Source organism: Equus caballus, chromosome 18 (genome assembly GCF_041296265.1).
Source record: "Equus caballus isolate H_3958 breed thoroughbred chromosome 18, TB-T2T, whole genome shotgun sequence".
Taxonomy (NCBI): Eukaryota; Metazoa; Chordata; class Mammalia; order Perissodactyla; family Equidae; genus Equus; species Equus caballus.
The window spans coordinates 43,643,998-43,669,228 of NC_091701.1; the positions used below are offsets into that span (position 1 = coordinate 43,643,998).

At 37.5% G+C, this 25,231-nt stretch overlaps 1 protein-coding gene across 12 annotated transcripts in view; it reads right to left on the reverse strand.

The window, feature by feature from the left end:
• Positions 1-25,231, reverse strand: part of KCNH7 (potassium voltage-gated channel subfamily H member 7) — a 471,784-nt gene that overhangs the window by 168,172 nt on the left and 278,381 nt on the right. For all 12 annotated transcript variants that reach the window (XR_011428515.1, XR_011428516.1, XR_011428514.1 and 9 more), the window contains exon 3: positions 754-909. Coding sequence is in view for 8 of the 12 variants with exons in the window: in XM_070241908.1 (XP_070098009.1) it covers positions 754-909 (156 nt within the window). In the remaining 4 variants the exon portion in view is untranslated. The remainder of the gene's footprint in view (positions 1-753; positions 910-25,231) is intronic.

A 25,231-nucleotide genomic window follows, 5' to 3' on the forward strand; every position in this document is an offset into this window, starting at 1 on the left:
ACCTTTACATGACAAAAATCAGGTAAAATATAAAAGACAAATTATTGGCTGGGGAAGCAATCTGTCATTTATTCTATAATTTGAAAAAAGACAACAAAAAATTGAAAATATATATGAGAAATGGACAATTGACAGAAAAAGAAATGCTCATAGTGCTTAAATATATGAACCTCATTCATATTGAGTAAACTAAAACTAATTGAGGTACTACTTCTCACCTATCATAAAGACAAAAATTGTGAAGCATGACTCACTCTGTCCACAAGGCTTTGGGGAAAAGATCTAATACACTGCTGGTGGTAGTGTAAAATGGTTCAACCATAAGGAGGGGAGTTTGATAGTTTCTAAAAAGATTACATGTACATTTACCTTTTGACCCAGGAATCCCACTTACAGAACCTTGCCCTGAAGATGCTTTTGTCTAAGAATATACATATACACATATGAGAACACATATGCACAATTCATTCTGGCGTTATTTGTAACAGCCAAAGTTTGGAATCAGCCTAAATGTCCATCAGTAGGAGACTGGTTGAATGAACTATGGTATATCCAAGTCAAACGGCTTTGAAATCAGCTGATCAATTGTGTAGGGCACCAAGGGTAACATCAGCTATGGCTTTTCCTTATCTAAAATTATTTTACTTACAATGCAAACATATTTTGAGAACTGAGTCAAAATGGAAAAGTGTATTAAAATTACTACAGTAGGACAACTTGACACGCATTATGTACATGTTGCCTTTTACTTACGGTTTACAGTTTTGACTGGTAATATTGGGTTTACCCTCTGTGGGGAGGCAGCATTTTCCTCATCTGTCACGTGTTCAAAATTAATGATGAACATCATAGCCACTCCCTCTTGGTTTTTCACTGGAATTATGTGAGTGTTACAAATGAAAGTAGACCCTAAGGAAATGAAAAATGAGAGTTAGGTCAAAAGTATGTCTTTATTTTGAAGCATCAGTAATATTAAAATTCTGTGAAACCCTTATAGAATTTTCTATCTTAAATGACCACTGAAATTAAATAAAAAATAATTTTGTTTTTTATTTTATATTTTATTACACATGTATTTACACAGAAATGTACAAATTTTGCCAGAAAGACTTTACTGGCAAATTCAGGTACTACATTATGGAAAAACAGAATATCAAACCTTATTTGTTTTCACATCCACCACCATAATAATTAGTATAGAAAAAAAGACATTCTTTAACTTTCTAGAAAAAACTCTTAGCCTTTCCCTATATATTTTGATTAATTCTGAATCTATATAAAATATAGCTTTATAAACAATGAATATAACTCATTTTGTGTCATCTTGATTTTAGCATTAAGCAAATTATTTCCTTTTTTTCCTTTCTTGGACACAAAATAGTAAATTATTGACTCTGTCTTAAATGTTCCAGTAATTTCTTCCTTTTTTGTGCAAAATTCACAGTGGCCAAATTATGATGATTTTGTTTGGTTTGTAATCTGTCATAAAATAAGAACAAAATTTTGTCTATATTATTGTGTTAATTTGACCCCTTCAACCAGGAAGATGATACTCTTTTAAAGGCAGAATTATAGGGCTAATAAAATACATTTTATTAGAATCTTCTGGAAATGAAGTGAACAGAGATAACTCAGTTTACAATTAATTAACACCACCCAATCTCTAACAGAAAACCTAAGAGCCAAGATTTAAAGAATACAGTCAAGAAGTTGGCTTCTTTTAAATCAACTGGCTTCTGACTGACTTCTTGGATCTGACTTCTACAACTGAACATTCCCTCAAAGTGGTTTTCTTACATCATTACCCTCTGAATATTTTCGTTAGTCATAGCGATGGAAATTTCACAGGTTGGGATTTGTCTAGGTTCAAAAGTACAGTTGTCCCCCTTTATCCACAGTGGAATATATTCCAAGACCCCCAGTGGATGCCTGAAATTAAGGACGATACTAAACTCTATATATACTACATTTCTTCCTATACATACATTCCTAGGACAAAGTTTAATTTATAAATTAGGTACAATAAGAGATTAACAATAACTAATAATACAATAGAACAATTATAACAACATACTGTAATAAAAGTTACCATGGATCCTAGCAACCTCAGCAAATGATTTTTTTTCTTTCCTTATTAAGTCAAGAACTTTCACCTTTTCACTTAAAGGAAGCACTTTAGGGCTCCTGTTTGACATATCCAAATTGTCAGCACCACTTCTCTTATGTTTTGCAGCCATTATCAAGTAAAATAAGGGTTACTTGAATGCAAGCACTGTGGTGCTGTGACAGTCGATCTGATAACCAAGCTGGGTGCTAAGTGACTAAGGGGTGGGTAGTGTATACAGTATGGACATGCTGGACAAAGAGATGATTCACATCCCAAGAGGGCTGGAGTGGGATGGCATGAGATTTCATCATGCTACTCAGCACAGTGTGCAATTTAAAACTTACAAATTGAAATGGAATTTTCCATTTAATGTTTTTGGCTGCAGTAGATCACAGGTACCTGAAACCACAGAAAGTGAAACTGCTGATAGAGGGGACTACTCCATTGTGTTTTTAAAACTCAAAAACTTAAGGAAGAGTTCTCAATTGTTTGGGCAATAGAGTGTATTTTGATTGCTTTCTTTTTTAACACTAGCTAGGAGCATCTTGAATCTTGAGGAAAGTGAGGATTCAATGTGCAATGTACAGGCAGGAGGAGGTTGGGAGCAAGGTAAGTCGGGCATGAAACTTCAGAGGGAGATGTGGGAAAGTGAGAGGACACCAAGAGGCTGGGGACAGGGCCACTGGCAAATAGCGAAGAATGTAGTTGGGGGCCTCAACACCAGCAAAGTCTAGTGGATGCTAGTATTCCAAAATGGTGTCCAATATATGCTCTGCCTATTAAAAACAAAATAAGTATGAGTAAACTTTTTCCTTTCTTCTCATCCCTGCAACATGGCTCCTGTCATCAGAGCTGAGAACAAAGGCTATTGCTAACATTGCTATAGACTGAGATATCACAGGTTGAAGAGCTTTTGAGGGTGGGCCCGGAGATCTAATTATTATTTAAGAAATTGTTTCCATGGGTGAACGTGTTCTAATTTCCAAGGAAATTACTTACAAGTATACTTGTAGAACGTAGACTTTTTGTAAATTGGGGATGCCTATGTGTGAGTTATGATTCATATTTTTAAACGTGGATAGCCTCACAGATTTGCAGTTTAGAAGACCTTATTTATAGCTATTTTCTTATTTTCTATAAGTATGGCCATGGTTTTACAGATGTTGGAAAGTATGTTTTAAGAATGACATGCTGCACCTTCACAGTCTTCAGCTATATTTTTAATTCATTTAATAAAATAGCTAGAGCACTTGTCATAGTTCCCATAGTAACAAACGGGCTGACTTTAGTAAACAGAAAATAAGCAATTTAAGCCTGTTTCATTAGAACTAAAAATAGAAGTGCCTCAGGCCAAACATCACAATACAAATTGGTTAAACAGAGAGTCTGAGGAGATGCTAGAAATAGCCATTATGTATTTTGCAATTGAACCAAAATACATATTGATTTTACCACTTAAAATGATGTTTCCGGGATCATTTAGAATATCATTGTGAATTCAAATATTTGCTACTTAGCAGCTTCAAATCTTTCAACATTTGAGGTATACTGATGATTGTACAACGAAACATAAAGCACAGATTTTTGAGAAATCAATAAATAAAAGATGTGTGGATAGAGATCTCATAGGTTTGTAATAGAGCAGAGTAATTTTGCTTTTGGTAATAAGGGACAAAATCATGTCTTTCAGCATGAATGCTTATAAATTTACTGTCTAGTGCCAAAAATCATAAATTATAGTGCTTTATAAAAAAGTGCAGCTATATGCATTGGCTCCATAGCATATTGAATAAATGTAATTAATCTGGGATTTACTGCCCGCTATCATTGTTTCCTGCATGTTTCTATTAAGCAATATATCTCCTCTAAAGGCAACTGAAGACTCACATTTACATGTTTTTCTCTTTTAGTTTTTGGATTTAATGTCTCCATCAATCTTCCATAGTCTCCTGGAAAGCAGATATTGAAAGGAGATACATGGAATTTAGAAGAGGAGGTGAACCAAATATATTTCATAGAGCAGAAACATTTTAGCTTGCATAATCCTACAAACTCTAAGTTCTGTTAAAATACTACTTTTGTAAAGTAACATTACCCTAAGAAGTTATTACTGTGTGCTCCTAAATATTTTTCTTGAATGCAACTTTGGGAGCAAGAGAAATGGAAATATAAGCCATAAAACAATAATCCAGCAATGAAAAATACATAGACACATTTGATAATGCATAAATAAGAGAACTAAAAAAATCTAGAAATAAAAAGTTCAGAACTTTTAAAAGTGAATCTTGTATTCAAATGAAATTATGTTTGCTAAGAAGAAGCTTATTTACAATAACATTATCCAATAATTATACATGCAATTATACTTATATTAATTAGACTCAGGTTTATTTCCATGTTTTGTCTCTGGAGTAAAAACATTTTCAAAGTGGGAAAGACTGCTTAGGAGGAACAGTGCTCATTTTCATAAAATGTCTAGAATGTTAATTTTTAACCATAGCCACAGAGCAAGCAAACTCAGGGTAATCTGAATAATTACTCCTTTACTAATAAATTAGTGGCATACTCCCACCTGCATTTAAAAATAAAAGACCAGGACTCCTCCCTTTGCGCCTCTTTAAAGATATTTTATTCTACTGTTTGTATTCATAGGGCATCCTTATGGCCCCTGAAATCAACAAATGTTTATTGAGACCTAATATTGGGTCAAGCACTGTTCTGGGTTCTTAGATCAGGTGATGAGAAGACAGCAGTGAAAAAACAAATCAAAGTTCTGCACTTATGGAACTTGTATCCTACAAGGGGAGACACAATAAATAAACACATAAGCATTAATATATCAAGTGAAAATAAGTACCAAGAAGACAGAGAAAGCAGGATAACATGATAGATAATAGCAGTGGTCAGGGAATGTTTCTCCTATAAAAGCTCAAGAAACAGTGTGAGAGCCAGTGTGACTAGTGCAACAGTGTGGTGGTTGTAAGGTAGGATGGGGTTGGAGAGTAGGTAAGGTCAAAGGAGAAACCGAAAGCCATGCTGTGTGGAAGGCCAATGTATGAATTTGGAACTTTCCTCTGGGTTAGATGGGAAAGCATTGGAGGGTTTTGTGCAGAGTTTGGCCTGATTTGACTTAAAAGTGTCCCTCTGACTTCTACGTGAAGAACAGCTTGTAGCGGAGGCCAGGATCGAAGCAGGGAGGCCAGTTAGGAAAACATCCCAATAGCATAGGCAAGTCATAAGAGTGGTTTAGATGGGGTGGTGTTGCTGAAGGTGATGAGAAGGGGTCTATTTGAGATGTTTTCACAGTAGAGCTTATAGAATTCCCTGATATATTGGATGGGATGTGAATGAATGAGAGTCCAAATTTGGAGGTTGAGGAACTGGGAAAGTGGAGACACCATTTACTACAATGAGGAAGACTGTGGGAGGAAGTGTTTTTGGGGATTATGTAAATCTATACGTTTTGAGTATGTTAAGTTTGAAATTGCTTGTAAGATACCATGTGGTGATGTCTAGAAGGCAGTGGGATACAAGAGGTTGTAGTTCAGTTCGGGGATTAGTCCAAGCCAGAGATACGAACTTGAGGGTCATTAGGAAATGTATTATATTTAAAGACTGGATCAGGTTATCTAAAGAACAAATATAATTGGAGAAGTTTGAGGCTTGAGCCCAGAAGCACTGTAGCATCAAAGAAAGGAAGATGAAGAAGAAGCGGTGAAGATTGTGGAGAAGCAGATGGTGAGGTGGGAGAAAAATCAAGGGTGTAGTGCACTGGGGGCTAAGAGAAGGAAGTATTGCAAGAGGAGGGCGTGATCAACTGCACAAATCTTGCTGATAGGCACAATGAGTGCTGAGAAAAGATCCTGGAGTCATAAGTAACCTCTTCAAGAGATATTCTGATAGATTAGTGTCTATGAAACTGTTTGGAGTGCATTCAAGAGTGAATGAGAGTAGAAGAAGCAGACATAATTATAGAAAATTATTTTGAGGTGTTTTACTAAAGAAGTGAACCAGAAACCTGAGGTAGCTGGAGAAGATTTAAAAGTGATTGATTTTGCATTTGTAGGTGAGAGATATTGCAGCATATTTTTATACAAGTAGATTAATCTTTTTCAAATAGTTCCATTCCATATTTTTGTTGCATAAAGTCTGATCGTTTAATAAGACTCAATAAAAGTCTAACTCTATTCCAAGACTTAGTAATTTTCTGTGTTTTGCTTCCTTGGCCAAGTGCAATTCACTTCAGGGTGACTTGATTTTCCATGTACATGATATCTGTAGATAAAGGCATATAGTCTATGGCTTGAGAACACCAGCTGTCCAATTAGACTGTCTGAATCTGAATCTTGGTTCTATCTTTTATCTGATGAGTAAAACGTGGGTGATTTACTAAATGTCATGGCACCTCATGTTACTCATCTGTACAATGGGGATAATTCCTATTCCATAGAATTGTTTTGGGATCCAAAAGAGCTAGTACCTATGTACTAGGGTATTAGAATAGGCTTCTCCTTGTTTTAGTTTTCATTGACATGATATGCTAATATAATAGCTATCAGGGAACCTTTATATCAAGAGTGTAAAACCACCAAGGAGTGGAGAAGAGACTGGTGTGAGAGGATTGGCAGAGATTTCTTTGGAGAGGCCTGGCCCATCGATGTGAGTTTCCCATATTTCCAAACTTGGGAGATGCCACCTTCTAAGCCAGGCCCAATGAGGGCATTTTGAGGTTCCACTCCGGGACCTTTGAAATGTGCTCCCTGTGATTGGGAGACAGAGAAGACAAGTATTTGAAAGCCAATGTGGATGAATGGTAGGCCATAGTGGAACCTCAACCCTGGGGGTAGAGAGGGCCAAGAAGGGACAAGTTCTCAAGTTCTTTGGCAGAGACAGTGAGCATGGTTATTGGAACAAGTGGGTACACCCAAGAATTGGTGGGATAGCACTTATCATCAGGTCTCCTGGACAAGGATGGGCACAAGATCTTCCTGGGATGAGAGGCAAGGGGACTCCAGAGGAAGAGACAGTGGTAAACTACCTGATCCTGGAGGCCAAGGAGGGAAAAGGCAAGGAGCACTGGGATGGAGGGATGGCATCAGTGGGGAAAGGGACCTGAAGGGAGGCAGAGTCACAGCAGAGTGTCCAGGAGGGACAGCGTCAGCTCTGCCCATCTGCCAGACCCTGGCAGGGCAAACACCGCAGCCAGGTAAGAACTGTCCTGCTCCATAACCTTTCCTCCCTCTCACCTTCTACCTGGAAAGGAGCAAATAGCATCCAGAGTGTGGGGAAGAGGGAAGAGGGCAGGAAGTTGAAGCTGGCTTCCTATTGCATTCTGACCTGAAGCGGGGTGGGGATAGCAACTTTAGAAAGGAGGCTGTTGTTAGAACAGAAAGTGACCAGAAGGAAAGAATCTGCCAAATCACCATCCAAAGGCAGTGGTCAGTTACTTCACTAAATAAAGTTTAATGAGATGACAAAAAACAAAAGTAAGCTGCATTTTGTTCACAGTCCGAGTTCACACTGTTCAGTAGAACTCATACGTATAAAGCTGTTAGCAGTACCCGGCATGGAGCAAAACTCAATAACATGAGCTCTTCTTTTTGCCTTTTGTTGGAGAGTCAGCAGAGGCACGAGTTAACTCTCAAGGGTCTCTCTGTAATTTCCTCCAAGCCTTTACCATTCTTAGAACCACGAGCTACGTGGTTTGTTCACATTTGGAGCACCAATACAGCTGATTGGTTTAGCGAATGCCTCAGAGTTTTTAATTCCTTTCTTTCTAGTAGACTGGGGAGCTCTTTGAAGATTAAAAAATACCATTAGAGACCTGCCCTAGAAGAAAAACAAAACATAACAGCCTCATGATACAAAGCCCTCACCAAAGAGGCAGCAGTGCTCATCTTGACTTCAAAAGCCTATTAGAAAAGCAAAGAGGAATGTTAGACCTTCTAGAAGGAGGAAGCTACCAGTCACAAATGACTTAAGGTTTAGCTAAGTGGGGGCACAAATGATGAAACAGCAAAATTTGTACTTGGCTTTTCTGTATGTAATGTTTCCTTTTATTTATTTCTTTCAGCATCTCTTCCATCTTTCTCTACTCTCTCCAGGCCTTCAAGGTGAAATATTACGAACTTCCTTCTATCAAGGAGGAGCATCACAAGACAAATTAATTTCTCATAAAACTGTTAATGATATAATAAATGACCACTTTCAGGAGAATTTTTTAAAGAGGAGTAGCAAAAAATGACAATTATCCTAAAATGAGCTCTAATGTAGCCTCTACATAGAACAAATATTTTGGTTGTGTGGGTAGGACCTTCTAGATATCCCTCAACTCACACCATATAAGTAACTGCCTGCTGATATTGATTCTGCTGTGGAACAAGTTGCAATCTAAAGAACAGGAGAGGACCATTATGGAGTCCTAGAGCAGCACTAGGAGAAATTTCTATGAATGGAGAGTTTATCTGACATTCTTTCGCCATTTGATTATTTTTTAACAGATGTTATGCTACTTCTGATAAGAAAAGTAAACATGACAGAGACTTCATCTTCACTCATGATTTACTCTTAAAATTCATCCCAAAGTTTGCAGAAAAAGAGAGCAGTGAAAATATTCCACTTTACAGCACATGTATAACTAGACTGCAAGCTCCTCAAAGACAAGATCTTATCAATCTATGCACATAGGCCTCAACACATAGTGGGAAATCAATGAGTGTTTGCTGATCTAATAATGATGCTTTTTACTTTTCCCTGAAAATGAGATAGTTCATGAAAAGCTGTCCACAGGAAATGACCCTTGAGCCAGGCCAGGGCTGCATTTGTGACTGTGGGGGGTAGTAGCCTGCAGTCTTAAGAAGAAGGACTTTTGAGTTAAAGAGACACCTGGGTTCTAAGTTTGATGAGCTATTTAGCTTTTCTGTGTTCTGGCTTCTTTCGCTGTAGACTTAGGATGATGTATTTATGCTTTAAAGTATTTGAGCACTAAATGAGAAAATATATTTAGAGTATGATGCCTAGCACATAGTAGACACTCAGTAGATGGTAGCTCACGGGAGTGGAACCTTTTAACATAATGTGGTAGCTATAGAAACTGGATATGCCCAAAGTGTTATTCTTGCAAGAGGTCAGGGAACACTGAGCCTAAGTTTTTAAGGCTGAGTAGGAACAAACTTGGAGAAGAGGGAAGTTCTATGGAGAAAAAACACATGTACAATTCAAACCAATTTCACTTTAACAACTGATTATTCAGAAACCACTATGTGCCAGGCACTGTTTTAGGTACTAGGAGTTCAGCAGGGAACAAAATAGACTCAAATCCTTGCTATTGTGTAGTTTACATTCTAGTGGGGTTGGAAGAAACAGAAATAAATAAGTAAAATATGTAGTGATAAAATGATGATAGTACATAGAATATTGTGGAGAAAATAAAGGGGATAGTGAGTGCCAGGAGTAGGGAAAGTTTGTAAGTTTTAGTAGAGTAGGAAAGACTTCTCTGAGAAGGTCACATTTGAGTAAAGAATTGAGGAAGATGAGAAGTGAGTCTTGAGAATATCTAGGAAAAGAGATAACATATGTAAAGGCCCTGTTATGGGCTGAAGAGTGTCCTCCAAAATTCATATGTTGAAGGCCTAACCCCCAATGTGACTGTATTTGGAGATGGGGCCTACAAAGAACTAACTGAGGTTCCTTGAGTGGGACCCTAATCCAATAGGACTAGTCTCCTTATAAGAAGAGGAAGAGACACCAGGAGTCCGCACACACGAGGAAAGGTCATGTGACGACCCAGTGAGAAGGCTGCTATCTGCAAGCCAAGAAGAGAGTTTTTACCAGAAGCCAACCTTGCTAGAACATTGATCATGAACTTTAGCCTCCAGAACTGTAAGAAAACAAATTTCTGTTATTTAAGCCACCCAGCTTGTGATACTTTGCCATGGCAGCCTAAGCTGATTAAGACACCCTGAGGCTGGAGTATGCCAGGGCAGGCAGCCAGTGTGGTTAAAACAGATTAAGCTGAGGGGAAAGTGGTAAGAGATGCAGGTCAGAGAGGTAACAGAGCAGGGAAGTGAGGTGGGGGGTGCCAGAGGAAGTAGAACCTCATAGGCATTGCAATGACTTGGGCTGACAAGGGGAAGCCATTGGATGGGTTGAGAAAGGGAAATGCTAGGCTCTGGCTACTGTAGAGACATGGACATGTGAGACATTTTATGTTAGTTTTTTAAGCAACTAGGTTTGAACATTTTATGTTAGTTTTTTAAGCAACTAGGTAACAGTATACTAGAGCATATAGTATGAACTAGGAGGTGATGGATGAGGCCTGAGCAGTAGGAGGTCATGTCTTGATGGCCTTCTATGTTCTTGGGTTTTTGGTGTTGGGGATATAGTGAATTGCTTTAAGCATGAGAGTAGCTGCAAAAGAAGTATTTTAGTGTACAGCCTTAGCACATGGGCTGTTTTGAGTACTAGTAATGTTTTAGAGAAGGAAAGTAATTTCAAAAGATATAGGAGCTATTTGATTGAAGAGACAGAAGGCACATTTAAAACTACTTGATACAGTATCATATGACAGTATCTCATACAGTATCATATCAACAGTGATAAATGGAATAGGTAGTTCCAATGAACGCATATAGTCTGTTTGACCTTCTGGATTGCGTCAAACTAGCCTGCTTGAGGGAAGCAAGTATCCTAATATTTGCGGGTTTCTCTTATTTCACCAGCCACCTGCTTAAGCCTAAATAAGTACAGTGAAAGCAAACAGGAGGAATTCATGTGAGCTAAAGAAAACCCTTTCACAGAAGCAATAGCAAAAGGATTGAGCTGGCAAAAAGTTGGCAGTTGCATCTAATAATACATTAGGCCTAAAGAAACAACCTTACCATAATAATCGCCAACATATATGGATTTAATATAACAATCACCAACATAATTAAATTGTTATGATCAGTACATTTAGATAGTTGAAAGGGTTGATGGGACTAAAAGTACCCTTTCAGAATTTCCAGGACAGATTGTATGTATGTCTTTCATTTGAAAAATGAAGAACTAACCTAATTTACACAAACCCGGTTGGCATGTTTATGTTCTATGTGGTAGTATTAGCAGTGTCTGAGACTCAACAGCATGAGTAATTTATTTATAATTACTTATTCAAAGTGATTTCAAATATTCAGAAAATGGTGAGGGAGTGTCAGTGAGTAGTAAATTTCTTGGATGTGTCTAGCCCCTGGAACTGCACAGACCTGACTCTGCTGTTATCCACTGAGTGACCTTGGGCAGGTTATTTAATCTCCCCAAGACTCAGATTCCTCACCTGTAAAATAAGAAAGGAAGAGAGACTATACCACTTTATAGCATTGTTGGGAAGGGGAAATTAGATAGTCCATGTAAGTATTTGGCATGGAGCCTGGGGTATAGAAAGTGAGTAATAAGTGAGTGTTACTGTTATTAACAGGGCTGGGAAAAATCAGTTTCTCAACTCGAAATGGTGGTTAAATTTCCTTCAAATGTTCAAAATGGAGTCCTTCAGCTTTTAAGAAGCATCAGAGATCAACTCATCAGGTCAACTCCCTTGTCTTCAGATGAGAAGGTGCTTCAAACAGCCATTTGGACAGTGGAAGATCTTTTTATCATCTAGTGTCTAAAATATGTCTTAACTTTGCAGTGACAAGGCTCTTGGCTTATTTCTTAATTTCCCCTGTCCCTGTGGACTGTCCTATTACCTTTAAAAAGTATATTATATGTGTGAAACAATTTTTATTTCTGGATTTGCTCTAGGAGTACCATGATCAGTATTTGAAAACACATTTTAGGAAGATAGATAATAACAATTAATATTTATTGGGTGCCAGCCACTGTTCTAACGGCTTTACATGCCTTAATATCTTTTGCATCTTCACAAAATCTTAACAATGGTGGTACCCTTATCATCCCTGCTATGCAGATTAAAAGTTAAGTATACACAATTTCTCCTTTCCCTTGATCTTGATGGCACTTCTTCCCCTTTCCATGATCGAGGCAGAACGCTTGGGTTCCAATACCTTCATTATACCAAGACCCTGAATTCCATGATTTTTAAGTCAGGTACGTTCTAAGAGATTTTCATCTTCTATAAGCAATGGCCTGAGAAATAAAACTCTTCCTACTTCTTTTTCTCAGTCTTACACATTTCTGCAGCCCTCCTGGATTAGGCAGAATTCCCTTCTGCCACCTGGCAGGCAAGAAGGCACCATGTACTTGCCGAGCCGGCCCCAACCCCCCATTTCATTTTAATCCATTTGTTCCTATACTACCTTATGACCATTTTCCATCTCCCCCTCCTTCTTATCAGCTCTGAGCTTCCTAAGAATAAAGGTGCTCTACCCAGCTCCCCGGATCCCTGTATATATCTTTACTACTACTATTAGCTACTACGTAATTAAATAATAGTTACCATTTTCTCGATGTCTTCTATGTACCACATGTCTCTCATGAGAAAACCTTATCTCAGAGAAGTTTCTCAAGTAAGCAGTAGAACCAGGGTTTGAACTCAGACCTTTCCACCTTTCACTCTTTCTCCTACATCAGTTTTTCCCAAAGAGTAAGATGTTAATAGATGTTACTGGAAAGGGCTTTCTGTAATTAATCCAATTTGGGAAATCTCCTTCCCTAGGAGATGCTCAGTGCACATTAGTCTATCAGAGGTTTTGAGAAATTCTGCAAAAACAAGTATATTTACTTTGTTTAATGCATTTCCCAAATTTGACTCTAAAATCCTATTTTAGAGAAATTTGCGATAACATCTAGCTCCCTGGAATGTCATTGGGAAACAGTGAATTGTGTTATGCTCGCCCCCTGTTTCAAAGACATCCTTCTGAGAGGCAGGAAGGTAAATATCATAGGTCACTTAGATGTTTATTGGGGAGGGAGGAACTACAGGGAATGAAAGGCTAGGGCAGGAGAGAAAAGAGAACGCCAAAGGCCAGTGTCACTTACTCAATGTATTTTGCTTGGTATTGGTTGTGGTCTCAGCCCTCAGAAATCCAACTAAAATAGCATTGTCACATTTGATCACATATCTTGCAGCAATGATTTCCCTATAAGCTAGCTCTAAGTTGAAAAGTTATTGTTAAATATTAAAATACAGCAAAGTGTTTCACATCCTAGGTCCAGTTCATGCCATCTGACAGAGATCAGTTTCAGAACATAATAGCCCCAATTCAATAATCCATTACTATTCTGCATGGGAAATTTCTTGAGATAACTCTGACATCTGCAAGGAAATATTTTCAGCTATATTTCCCCAGGAGTCTTTCTTGTTCATTTTCAAAATGTGGACATACGTGAATGTATAATTATTTACTGACTCTCACTCCTTTCCATTTCCACATTCTCTGTTAACATATATAGACTAGTATTAGGTTCTCTTCATGCTTATAAACTTGACTATTGAAAAACAGCAAGTTCAGCTGTCTTTCTATATGTGATAAACCACTGATAAATTATTTGGGGATTGAAATTAGAAAGAAAATCTCATATACCTTGTCTGACTCATAAATCAGATTGCCTCTTAAGATGTCCTATTATGATTACCTGCCCTGGCTCCTGTTTAATTTTGGAGTTTTTTGGATTGACTTAGTGTATTAGAACTTGTGAGAGTTAGAGCAAGCTAAGGCAGACTTGTAGTGCTGTACTCAGCATCCAGGCAAACCATGTCGACACTTGTAATCAGGAAGTGTGAGCCATGCGTGTGACAATTTTTAATAATTTGTGATTTTTACACCCAAGTAAATATTTGGTTATTTGGTTCAACTTTTTTTTCACAAGACATGCTTATATGACCAAGCCTCAAATGTATCAAAAACCAGCCTACCCCACTAAACTATCATTTGTTTAGTAAAATTGCATTAGCACTGAACCGACTGGGCTGACTCAGATTATGAGCAGATCTGCGCATCACTATGTTATGTGCACACTATTGTCAAGGTCAAACACAAGTAGAATCCCAAGGCCAGCCATCACTGTATGGATGTCATTGCTGACTGCAGCTGTCCAGGGCCATATGCCTGGTGTGCTCTGCTCATGGTGTATTGCCGATTGGTGAAAGGAATTGTATCTTTTTTGTTCTCACTACGTTTGCAACTTTGGAGCAAGAACAAAAGTTATGAATAATGTGAGTCTATTCATATCTTAGAATGAGTAAAATATATTTTAAATTAATAAAATTTAATAAGAATTGGGTACTTATGGTATACAAGGTACCGAACCCGAAATTGTAGGGACCTTTTATCAAAAGAAGAATCCACTCATGAGAGTGTGACTGAGAAGGGAACAAGTCATTCCTCTCAGGGATGTGGAGGGTTTCATGGGAAGAGCATCATTTAAGCTGGATGTAAAATGATAGCGATAGGTAGAAATTGGGAGTGGAGGCATCTCAGGCTGAGGGAAAAGCACGAGCAATGAAGGAATGTGTGACTCTAGAGTGAAATGAGCATGATGTGTGGCTCCTTCTAGGGCAACCAACTTTATTGCTCTCATGCCTGGTATTTCTTATTTTGATGATAACAACAGCACCGACAAATAGTTAACTTTTATTAAACAACTTCCATGTGCAGTATGACTCAGTTATTATGCTGACTCCTTTACATGCTTCATCCCAAATAATTCTCATAAAAACCTTCATGAACTACACACACAAAACATCCCCATTTCATAGAAGAGGAACTTGACTTCTCCCGAGTCACACAGCCTGACGCTGCAGTCAGGATTCCAATCTAGATGGTCTGAACAAGCCAAGGTCTTCACACCACATAATGAGACTTTTATTTCTACTTATTTACAGGTGATACAAGTGACCGCAGTCACATAGAGCTCTACATTTTGCTAGGGTTCAACTTCAGCACATATCTTCAAGATTCTTAGACACCCTCTACTTCATCCAACTCAGAAAAAGGCACGTTTTAAAACAAGAATCAAATCATTGAAAGTGGCTTAGAATTCTTCTGAGAGTCCTCTATGAAGAGTATTGACATTGATGGGGTTAAAATTAAGCTCTGTAGGCATCTCTGGGACAAAAAAGTGATAGAAGCAGAAAAAGGTGAAATTGAAGGTATCTCGCCAGGTAACTGAGCCCTTCCCTCTTCTCACAACAATTCCTATCCTCTTTGACCACTGTAACTCGGGATTTTCATTTTTATTTTTTAAATGCCTAGACTATTTTTACAGAATTGCTGATGGAGCAGAAAGGATGTCCTGGAAACTAGTGACAACAGCTTTCCATTGGCAGTGCTAGTGAGGCACACCTTCTCCCAGGCTTTGACACTAGGCTTTAGGGCATGTGGCTACTATAGATGTCCCCTGTTCTGAAGGCTGCCGGAGGCATGGTCCTGCAGCTGATGCCTGATAGCAGGAATTGCTTTGCGATCGCTCATCTTTGCTGGATATATTTTTCCAAATACAGCTACAGAGGAAGAGGGAAAGATGTTTTATTTCAAATTCACCCAGACTACATTTATTGTTGCTTTTATGTTTTACCCATACCAGGATTCATGACCTAGCCTAATGCTTTTTCAAAATATCAGAGCAGTGTCTGCTATGGTCCAGCTGTACGCTGAGACCACAGAGGAAGATGTGTGATGGGAATGATCTGATTTGTACACACAGCAACTTACGTTTATCTGAGGGGCAGGATGGACTCTCTGTGTCCATCAGAGGCTGTGTAGTATAGTGATTAAGCATAAAGCCTCTGCATCAGATTGTCAGGAGCTAATTCCGGGATCTGCCACTTGCCTGTGTTTGATCTTGGAATAAGTTACTAAACTGCTCTGAGACTCAGTTTCCTCATCTGTAAAATAGGGATAATGATGTTACCCACTTCATGGAATTATTGTGAGGATTAAATGAGCCAATATCTTTAAAAAGCTTAAACCATTGCCTTGTATATTGAAAAAAGTGCTAGCTGTTATTATCATAAAGGAAGTATCAAAGAATAATTTTGAGTTTTATAGCAAACAAGTCATTGACTAAAGGATAGAGCCTAACATTTTTTTAAGTTGAGGGGAGGAGACAAAATGTGCTTGTAGTATACCCATTTCCCTCGTAAGCATCTCACTGTGCACCCACATCCCGTATTTCTGATCCTATTCACCTCTAACTATACAGTTGCCTCCTCAGAACTTGCCCCTAGTTCTAAACTTCTCCTGAGTGTTATCCCTTATGAAAATCTACCAGTCCACATATTTATCCAAGGGTCTTGAGTAGCATTTGTTAACAGAGATGCATGGGGCTTAACTTTCAGATAAGGAAATAAATCTCAGCTCTGATGTCTGAAAATTTTTGGCAGATAAGCCCTAAGCTCATTTGGTTTTACCCATGACTAGAAATATGTTGGACATAAAAATAGGTTAATTCTATCAGCTGAAGGTGAAACCTTTAACTTCTCTAAGCAGGTACCTTCATCTAAATACCCATGACTCCTTCTTCTTGCCTGATGACTTTGAAGCTGATCAGTGACTCTGAACATGTGAGAAGTGGTGAACGTATTACCTCTCTTAGCTAATCAAAACCCATTTGATAGGAAACTTCTGGAGATAAAGCCCTATATCAGAGAAGTTTCTGTGAAGATGAAAATTTCAGGCACTATGGTGAGAGAGACATTTTAATGGCAATGGAGACTTTTATTACCTCTCAAATGGTAAAGAGGAACTGAAAAAAAATTTAGATTGAACACACTGGTGAGATTTCGATAGACATTATAAAACCACTAGCAAAGCTGATCTGTCATGTATTATATTTTAGAAGAAAGAGATTAAAACTTTTAAGATGAAAGGAATTAATTTCCTAGATTTCTTGCCCTTACTGTCATTGTAAATTGCTAGGGACAAAGAAAGCAGGCAATATGATACAGCATTAATGCTAACAAGAACAAGGAAGGAGCAAACGTTTTACCATCTACTCAGATCACTGGAAAAAGATAATAAGAAGGCCCTGTACCAAAATATGATTGACAAGTAGAGCCTGAATTGATTTCATTGATATTCTTTAAAATGTTTCTCTTTCTAAGAACTGCACCTGAGAAGCAATCAGTATTTCAGTGTCTCTGTGTGCATTTTCTGGAAAGCGTCCCAGAGAGGTGACATCAAGTTGCATCTTAATGGAGAATGCATAAATATTTCCAAACTCATTTCAGAAGGCAAGGTGATATAGAATGCTTGGCAAAATATATAGATAGTGAATGGTATTTCAGAGCCTAGATGGAGGGAAAATAATCCTCTCTAGGAAGACATTGACATGAGAATGTAAGAAGTGTTGATACTTGTGCTGAACTTCTTCAGTTTTCCCTTTCAGACTCGCTCTCCATCCTTCTCCTGCTCAGAATGGAGAGAAGATGCTGAAAGGGATCCTTTATCCTCTGGCTTCCAGTTGGATTTTAACCAGTGGGGATTTCCAGCAAGAGATTGGAGGGAGGGAAGAAAGCGATGAACTATTTTTCCCCTAGACTCCAGGCCTACTGGGATGCAGAGTGTTGGGTGCATCCTTCACTAAATGTCATAGTTCCTGTCAGCCCTCAGCAGATAGTTCTGTCTCAAGGTTCCAATAACTATCATTCCCTGTGCTTGCCCCTTCTAATGGCTCTCCACTGTTACTGCACCATTTCTTGTTGCTTCTCATAAACCCTACCTTCACCTTTGTAAATTGTCCTTTCATTAACTCTCCTCCAATTACCCCATTTGAGTGTTCCAAAACTATTTGGATGCTGAAACATATAGGATAAAAATATTACCAGACAAGGAAAGTAAGTGGAAACTTGGTAAGCAGACGTTCCATATTTGAAACATAAAGATGTAGCAAAATACTGGGATACTGACAATCAGTTGGATACGTAAAACAAATAAAAAGAACCTAAAAAAATTGGACCAGATAATAATAATAATATGGCACTACATTTGTGCCCACATAGATTGGTGGAAATCTTAATCAGGACAAAATATGGGTGTCAGGTATTTGGATAAGATAAATGACTTTCCAAAATTAAATTCCTTTAGAACTTCAAGGAGGATGAAATATAACAGATATAGTTCTGAGCAGTGGTCAGAAGAATAGCAAATTATGCAGTGGTAATAGTATGATCAAATTCAACATTTTCGTGAAAGTGAGGAGAACTAAACATACCCGTCAGTAGGAGAGTGCTTAATGATAGAAAATAAAACAAAGAAATAGCAAAAACTGACAGAAGACTGAAAACATTAAAAAAAAACCTCATTAATATCCCAGGGGAAACCTTTAAGTCATTTAAAAATATCACAGCGTAGGGGCTGGCCTGGTGGTTTAATGGCTAAGTTTGCACTCTCCACTTTGGCAGCCCGGAGTTCACTGGTTCGGATCCCAGGGGCAGAGCTATGCACCATTTGGCAAGCCATGCTGTGGCAGACATCCCATACAAAATAGAGGAAGATGGGCATGGATGTTAGTTAGCTGAGGGCTAATCCTCCTCCTCAAAAACAAAACAAAAAATCAACAAAAACCCACCACAATGTATTTCTAAGAAAATAACTCAACCGCAAGTCTCAGATGACTAAGTGGCAAAACCGCACACTTGAATGAAGAAAACAAATAAACAAAAAATTAAAACTTTTTTCCAAAATGAAGAAATTTTGAAAGAGAATCAGGGAAGCTAGTAAGAATAGAAGGTCAAGTGTAAAAAATTAAACCAAAAATAATTTGAGGGGCACTTACAAAAAAATTTATGAGTGATTAATTAAATTAGATAAGTTATTGGAAGATTAAAAAAACCAGAGGACATGAACTGGGGAACAAATTTGATCACTGAAGGTATATTCAGTGTAGAAAGGAAACTCAGCTAAAAACTATTCCACTAGTTACGGAAGAGTTCTAGAACCACCTTATACAACAAGAATGCATTAAGTGTATTGTACAACAACAACATAAATAAATCATCTCCCACGATCAATATTTAGAATACTCAAGTATGATGCTGGTGCCTGAAGAATGTAATTTATTTTTTTGATAATCAATGTGATTCCCATGATAAGCATTTAAGAGGGATCAACAGATTAGAGCAGTGCTTCCATACCAGGCGAGCTGTTGGCAATGGTAATAAATTGCAGGATACTAAAACCTTGTGGAGAATAATGTGTTGGTGGAAAGGTGACATTTTTCTGTAAGGTGAAAATCTTGCCTGTTTCATCTATTGGAGATTTTTGAGTTTAAATAAAAAACAAACAGAACCAAAATGAAAAGAAAAGAGAGATAAAACAAAGGAATAGGAGAGAAATTGTTAGCTGGCCACTCTGGACCTAGCTTTGCGATATGAATTTTAACACACCCATTAAATACTGACAGTGTTCCAGGGGCAGGAATTATTGTCTCCATTTTACAGAAGGAAACAGAATAAAAGGGCTCCATTACTACATTACTCACTGGCTCAGTTTGACTCGCCACGAAAAAGCGAAAAAGCAGAATTCAGACTCCTGCCCAGGTCTGTCTTGTTATAAGTACCCTGTTTATTTCAGTAATTCATTTAGATTTTTAAAAAATTCCTAACTGATTTTTATTAGAGATTTTAGAAGGCTTTAAAAATTGATGAACAGTCTGATTTGGACAGTGTTTTGCAAAGATAAGCTGACTCAAAACTAAGAAAGAAAAAAGGATAGGAGCAATCAGGCATTTCTATGTCTAGGATTCATTAACAGTGTTTGCTAGGCAAAATTCTAAGACGGTCTTCAAAATCATCTGCCTCTGGTTTACCCACCCTACATAATTCTAGAGACAATGAAGTGATGGATTTGACTCACAATTAGTTTATGTTATATGGCACAGTTGACTTTAAGAAAGGGAGATTATCCAGGTGAGCCTAACATGGTCACTTGGGACCTTTAAAAGCAGAGATTTTTCTCTGGCTAGTCACAGGAGTGGAAGTCTGCTTTCACTGCTGGCCTTGAAGAAAGCAAACACGCATGTTTGAACTGCAGAGAGGGGAAGCCCCTAGAAGCGGAATGTGGTGTTGAACTGACTGCTGACAACTAGTGGGAAAATGGGAACACAGTCCTACAACCACAGGAAATGAAATTTGCCATCAACCTGTGTGCTTGAACAGGACATGAGCCCAGATGAGAATTGCAGCCCTGGGATGGTAGCTTGATTTTAGCCTGGTAAGAACCTGAGCAGAGAAGCCAGTCCCACCATGCCCAGACTTCTGACCTTCAGAACTGTGAGCTAATAAATGGGCATTGTTTTAAGCAGCTATTTGTGGTATTTTATCGTGTAGCTATAGGAAATTAACACACAGCAAAAACCTCTTCTGGAATTTGTCTTATCTGACATTTTTACAAAAGTTCAGGCTATAGAACAGTAAAATTACAGGCAGCTTGTGCATATAGTAGCAGTTTGATCTGTGGGGAATACACTGAATGGAGACTGAGTTATATGTTAACCATGTGAAATGGCAGAAGTTTCAGTGTGGGTTTAAGGCAAGGCATTTTAGGAAGAATTAATCTGGATGATATTTGCAAGATGATGAATGGGTCTCAACCCGCAATTATGATTCATTAAAGAGCTATAGTGAGCACTTTCATTGTTCCCTGCAGACATGGGCTCAACATGCTACTGTTGAGAAGAGCAACAGCATTTCTGAGCATCCTCAGGAAGGGTATTGGAAACTAGTTAGAAACAAAAGGTCTGGAAAAAAATATACGGTTAATTCTTTCCCAGGATAATGTGAAGAGTTACCCTTCTTAACTAGATATCAGGAAATACGTAAGTGATAGACGAGGTTCTCAGCTGAGCAACTAAAATGAGCAACAGTTTTTTCTGAGGAAGTATATTTTATAAATATGCCCTTTATTTGGAGAATGAAAAATTTCAGAAATATTTTCAAAGTTTATTTTAAAAAAAAGAGTAAGACTGCAGAGAAGTTCTGTTGGCAACAATCTGAGAGCACAGTTTGCGAGGGGGATGCTCTTTCTTTCCCTTTCCAGGTGTTTCTTTCCATACCCAGTAAGTTAGGTTAGTATAACAGTCCTGACTCCTCTCCATTGCTTTGATCCCCTCGCGCTTGGGAAGGTAGCATGATTTATCTGACTGGTAAAATTGGTTGGTATATTGGGAATTCTTGATTCAGCTCCTTCTTTATATCTCTTAAGAATAAGCCTGACCAAAGAGAGCACATTTTCTCTTCTGCATGTCTCTAAATGGGTGGATAAGGCTGTTTTTTTCTGGGGTTTAGTATGAGCAACTCTAAACATCCCAAAAATATAAATGCAATTGTAAAAGACGTCAGCTTCATCCTAGCTTTGAGTAATGAAAGTGTTGTTTTGCTTCAGAAATCATATTCTTTTGCCTTCTTTTCCCACTAGTTTAAAGTTTGGTGTGCGGTAGGAAAAGAAATGCTGTTTATTGGGTCACGTCAAAGGGCCTAACAATTAGAACAAGATAGCTCCTCTTGATGTTACAAAGAGGAATTCTAAAAATTAAAACCAAAACGAAGCATAGTTTTATTCATAATTGATAGTATATTTAAGAAATTTGTTACTTCAAGAAGTTGTATAGAATGAAATTACAAAGGATTTTAAGAAGTGTTTAATGAATCTAATTATTATAAATTTAAAAAAGATTGGAAGTTTGAATACATCCTCACATTTCTCAGGTCAAATAACTGGGTTATTATATCATTTTGTATAGTATCCCTGATATATTTAATTTACTTGCTTATTCATGCAATAGTCTAAACCCATGTGGCATTTTTAACATTTGGAGTAATTTCCAGCATCGAAAAGATTTCTAATGTCAATATATAAAGCATAAAAATCACCTTTAAGTCTCAAAATGGAAGATTTGCAATCCAATTCTCTTGTGTATTTTTCTTTATTCACTACTATCTTTACAATTTGGGTTTCTAAATTACTAAATTCTTGATACAGAATGGGAATTTTACATTTCATGATTCTTCTAGGAGTTGTTATGAGCACTTTAACCAATGGAAATGTATGACAAAGAGTAATTAACCTTTTAAACGCAAATCTCCTCAACAAGACAGTGACAAAAAGAGATGTAAAATGAAAAGCCTGACTAATTGGCCATGTTTGACATCTCATTCTCATAGTTACCTGGACCTAGGAACGGGAAAGAAGCACGTTGTCTTCGTTTAGAAAACAGTTAAAAACCATTGCTTTTCTTTTCTTTTTGCAGGAATTTAAGGAGTAAAGGGCAATGTATTAGACATTTCCAAAGGACTCTAATTACCCTTTTATCTGGATCTCCTTGGCACTTTGAAAAGAATTCTGCACTTTATTATACCATTGTACATTGACAGTCTATTTCATAGGATTCTATTGCATTGTGTATGTTAACTTCCCAATTTGAGTATAAGATGAAGTTATTCCACTCCTTTTGTTTATATATGTTTATTAAAACCACATAACCCCTCTGTGCACAAAGAATTTAATTCAAGTTTAATGAATAAATCAACTTCCCATGGTTGGTCCTACCACAAACTACATGACTATGATTCATATGGGAGTCAGAGCTGAAGTAACCACGTTGGTTGCATTTGCCTACATTCTCCACATGTACTTCTTTATGATGTTTAGGGAATTTGGGGTTATCAGTGACTTAGGGATCTTAGCTGCAAGAAACAAGTCACTTCATCCTTGGCACAGCTATAGAGAGAGTTCAAAATCATTGTTGCAAAAAGCAATAAAAGGAAGGTGTAGTTTACTCTGCACTCTTTGCACCATTTTGGAGAGTACAGCTGGGATGAAAGCTTATTGAGGTGCGCTGAGGGAAAGGAGTGAGGTGAGCCTTACAAAGAGATAGAAAATAGAATCACATTTGTGTTCTCATCAGAACTTAACACATTGTGAATATTTGTATAACAAATGTTTCTAGCTAGCTACACTCTTCTAGTTAGTCACACTTTACGTATTTGGCTGCTTTATTATGAAGAAATGAGCTATGGAATTCTTTATCATGTCATACCTCACTGGGAGTGTATTAGTTTCCTATTGCTGCTATAATAAATTACCACAAACTTAGTAGGTTAAAACAACATAAATTTATTACCTTAAAAATTCTGGAGGTCAGAAATACAAAAAGTGTTGGCAGGGCTGCATTCTGGAGGTTCTATGGATGAATCCATTACTTTGCCTTTTACTGCTTCTAGAGCTCAACTGCATTTCTTGGTTCATGGCCCCTTTGTCCATTTTCAAGCAAGCAATGTAACATCTCCAAATTTCTCTCTGGCTATGACCCCTGGTTCTGTCATCACATCTTCTTCCTTGCCTCTGCTTCTGGGCTCACATCACCTTCCCTGACTGTGACCCTCCTACCTCCATGTTATAAGGACCCTTGTGATGACATTGGGCCCACGTGGAAAATCCAGAAGAATCTCCCCATCTCAAGATCCTTAACTTAATCACATCTGCAGAGTCCTGTCTGCCACATAAAGTAATATATTCACAGGTTCTGGGGGTTAGGGCGTGGACTTCTTTCTGGGGCCATTAATTATCCTACCACAGGGGATATCTTTTATTTATGTATCTTTGTCTGTAAGACTTCTAGAAAGAGAAGATTTCATATGATATGAGAACTCAAAAGCTTCTGGTAAAACATTTTATATGTGTATCCACATGATAACCATATAAAAGATTTATTGTACAAAAGCTACTAAAACAGGTAGCAGTCAGTGGGGGCTCCAGAATTACCAAACGAGAGGAGCTCAGGGGCGGCAATTTAGTTGGAGGGTGAGGGCTAGTGAACTTACTTTTCCCTCCCCCCTGTCCCCTTCCCCAATGGTAACCACTAGTCCAGTCTCCAGTGCTATGTGTTTTTTTTTTTTTTGTCGTTTTTATCTTCTATTTATGAGTGAGATCATATGGTATTTGACTTTCTCCCTCTGACTTATTTCACTCAGCATAATACCCTCAAGGTCCATCCATGTTGTCACAAATGGCCGGATTTCATCATTTCTTATGGCTGAGTAGTAGTCCATCGTGTATAAATACCACATCCTCTTTATCCATTCATCCCTTGATGGGCACCTAGGTTGCTTCCAAGTCTTGGCTATTGTGTATAATGCCGCAATGAACATAGGGCACCCAGAGTTTTGAACTAAACTTGATTATTTAGGAGGCCTAATCCTGATAATATTATGGGAATTTTAGGTTTTAGATTTTTCTAGTTCTTATAGTTTTTATGTATTGGTTTCATCAGTATTGATTATATGCATGCAAATTGGCAGCTTCATGGTGTCGATAAAGATTTAGAATTAATAAAGCACTTGCCATATGATCAAAAAATATTCTGATCTACTTGAGTAAAAATTTCCATACATTTTAGGACAATTATTTTTCCAGTTTTCTTGTTTATAAGATCCTACGGGGAAGATAATTTTCAAAATAAACATGTTCATTGCAGTGTTTTATATGTTAACTCAAACTGTAAAAAGAAAAAATCAAATAGAATCCAGTATTTTTCACATGTATTATGTTGTTAATAAAGTAGAATACAATGTGGTTGTAAAAATAAATGAGGCATACTTCTAAGTATTGTTATAAAACCATGTCCACACGATATAGTGAAGAGTTCAGAAATCAGCTTGAAAACTGAGCATTTATGATTCTATAAATTTTTGCTTAAAAAGTACACATATAATTATGCCTGCTTACAATAAAATCTGGAAGGAAACATACTTATACATCAAACTGTTACTAATTAAGACTAGCACATTAAATACTTATAATATTCCAGGCTCTGTTCTAAATGCTTTATGTGTACCATCTTATATAATCCCACAGGAAGCCTATGAATTATTATTATTATCTCGATTTTATAGATAAAACTGAATCATAGAGAGATGCAGTAACTTGCCAAAGACACTTGGTTACCTAGCACTATCTTTGGGATATAAATATTCAGAGGACTCTTACCTCTACTTTGCTCACAGTCTATGCGGGAATTCTCAATAATGAGTGTGTATTACTTTTATAATTATGAAAAAGAAGAAAGATATTTTTCATTTGGGAAAAAAAGTGATCCTCAACAAAAGAGGAGATCAGTTGCAAACACCTGGCTGCAATTTATCTGACATGATACCTTATTTAAAATGTAAGAAAACTGATACTTGAAAAC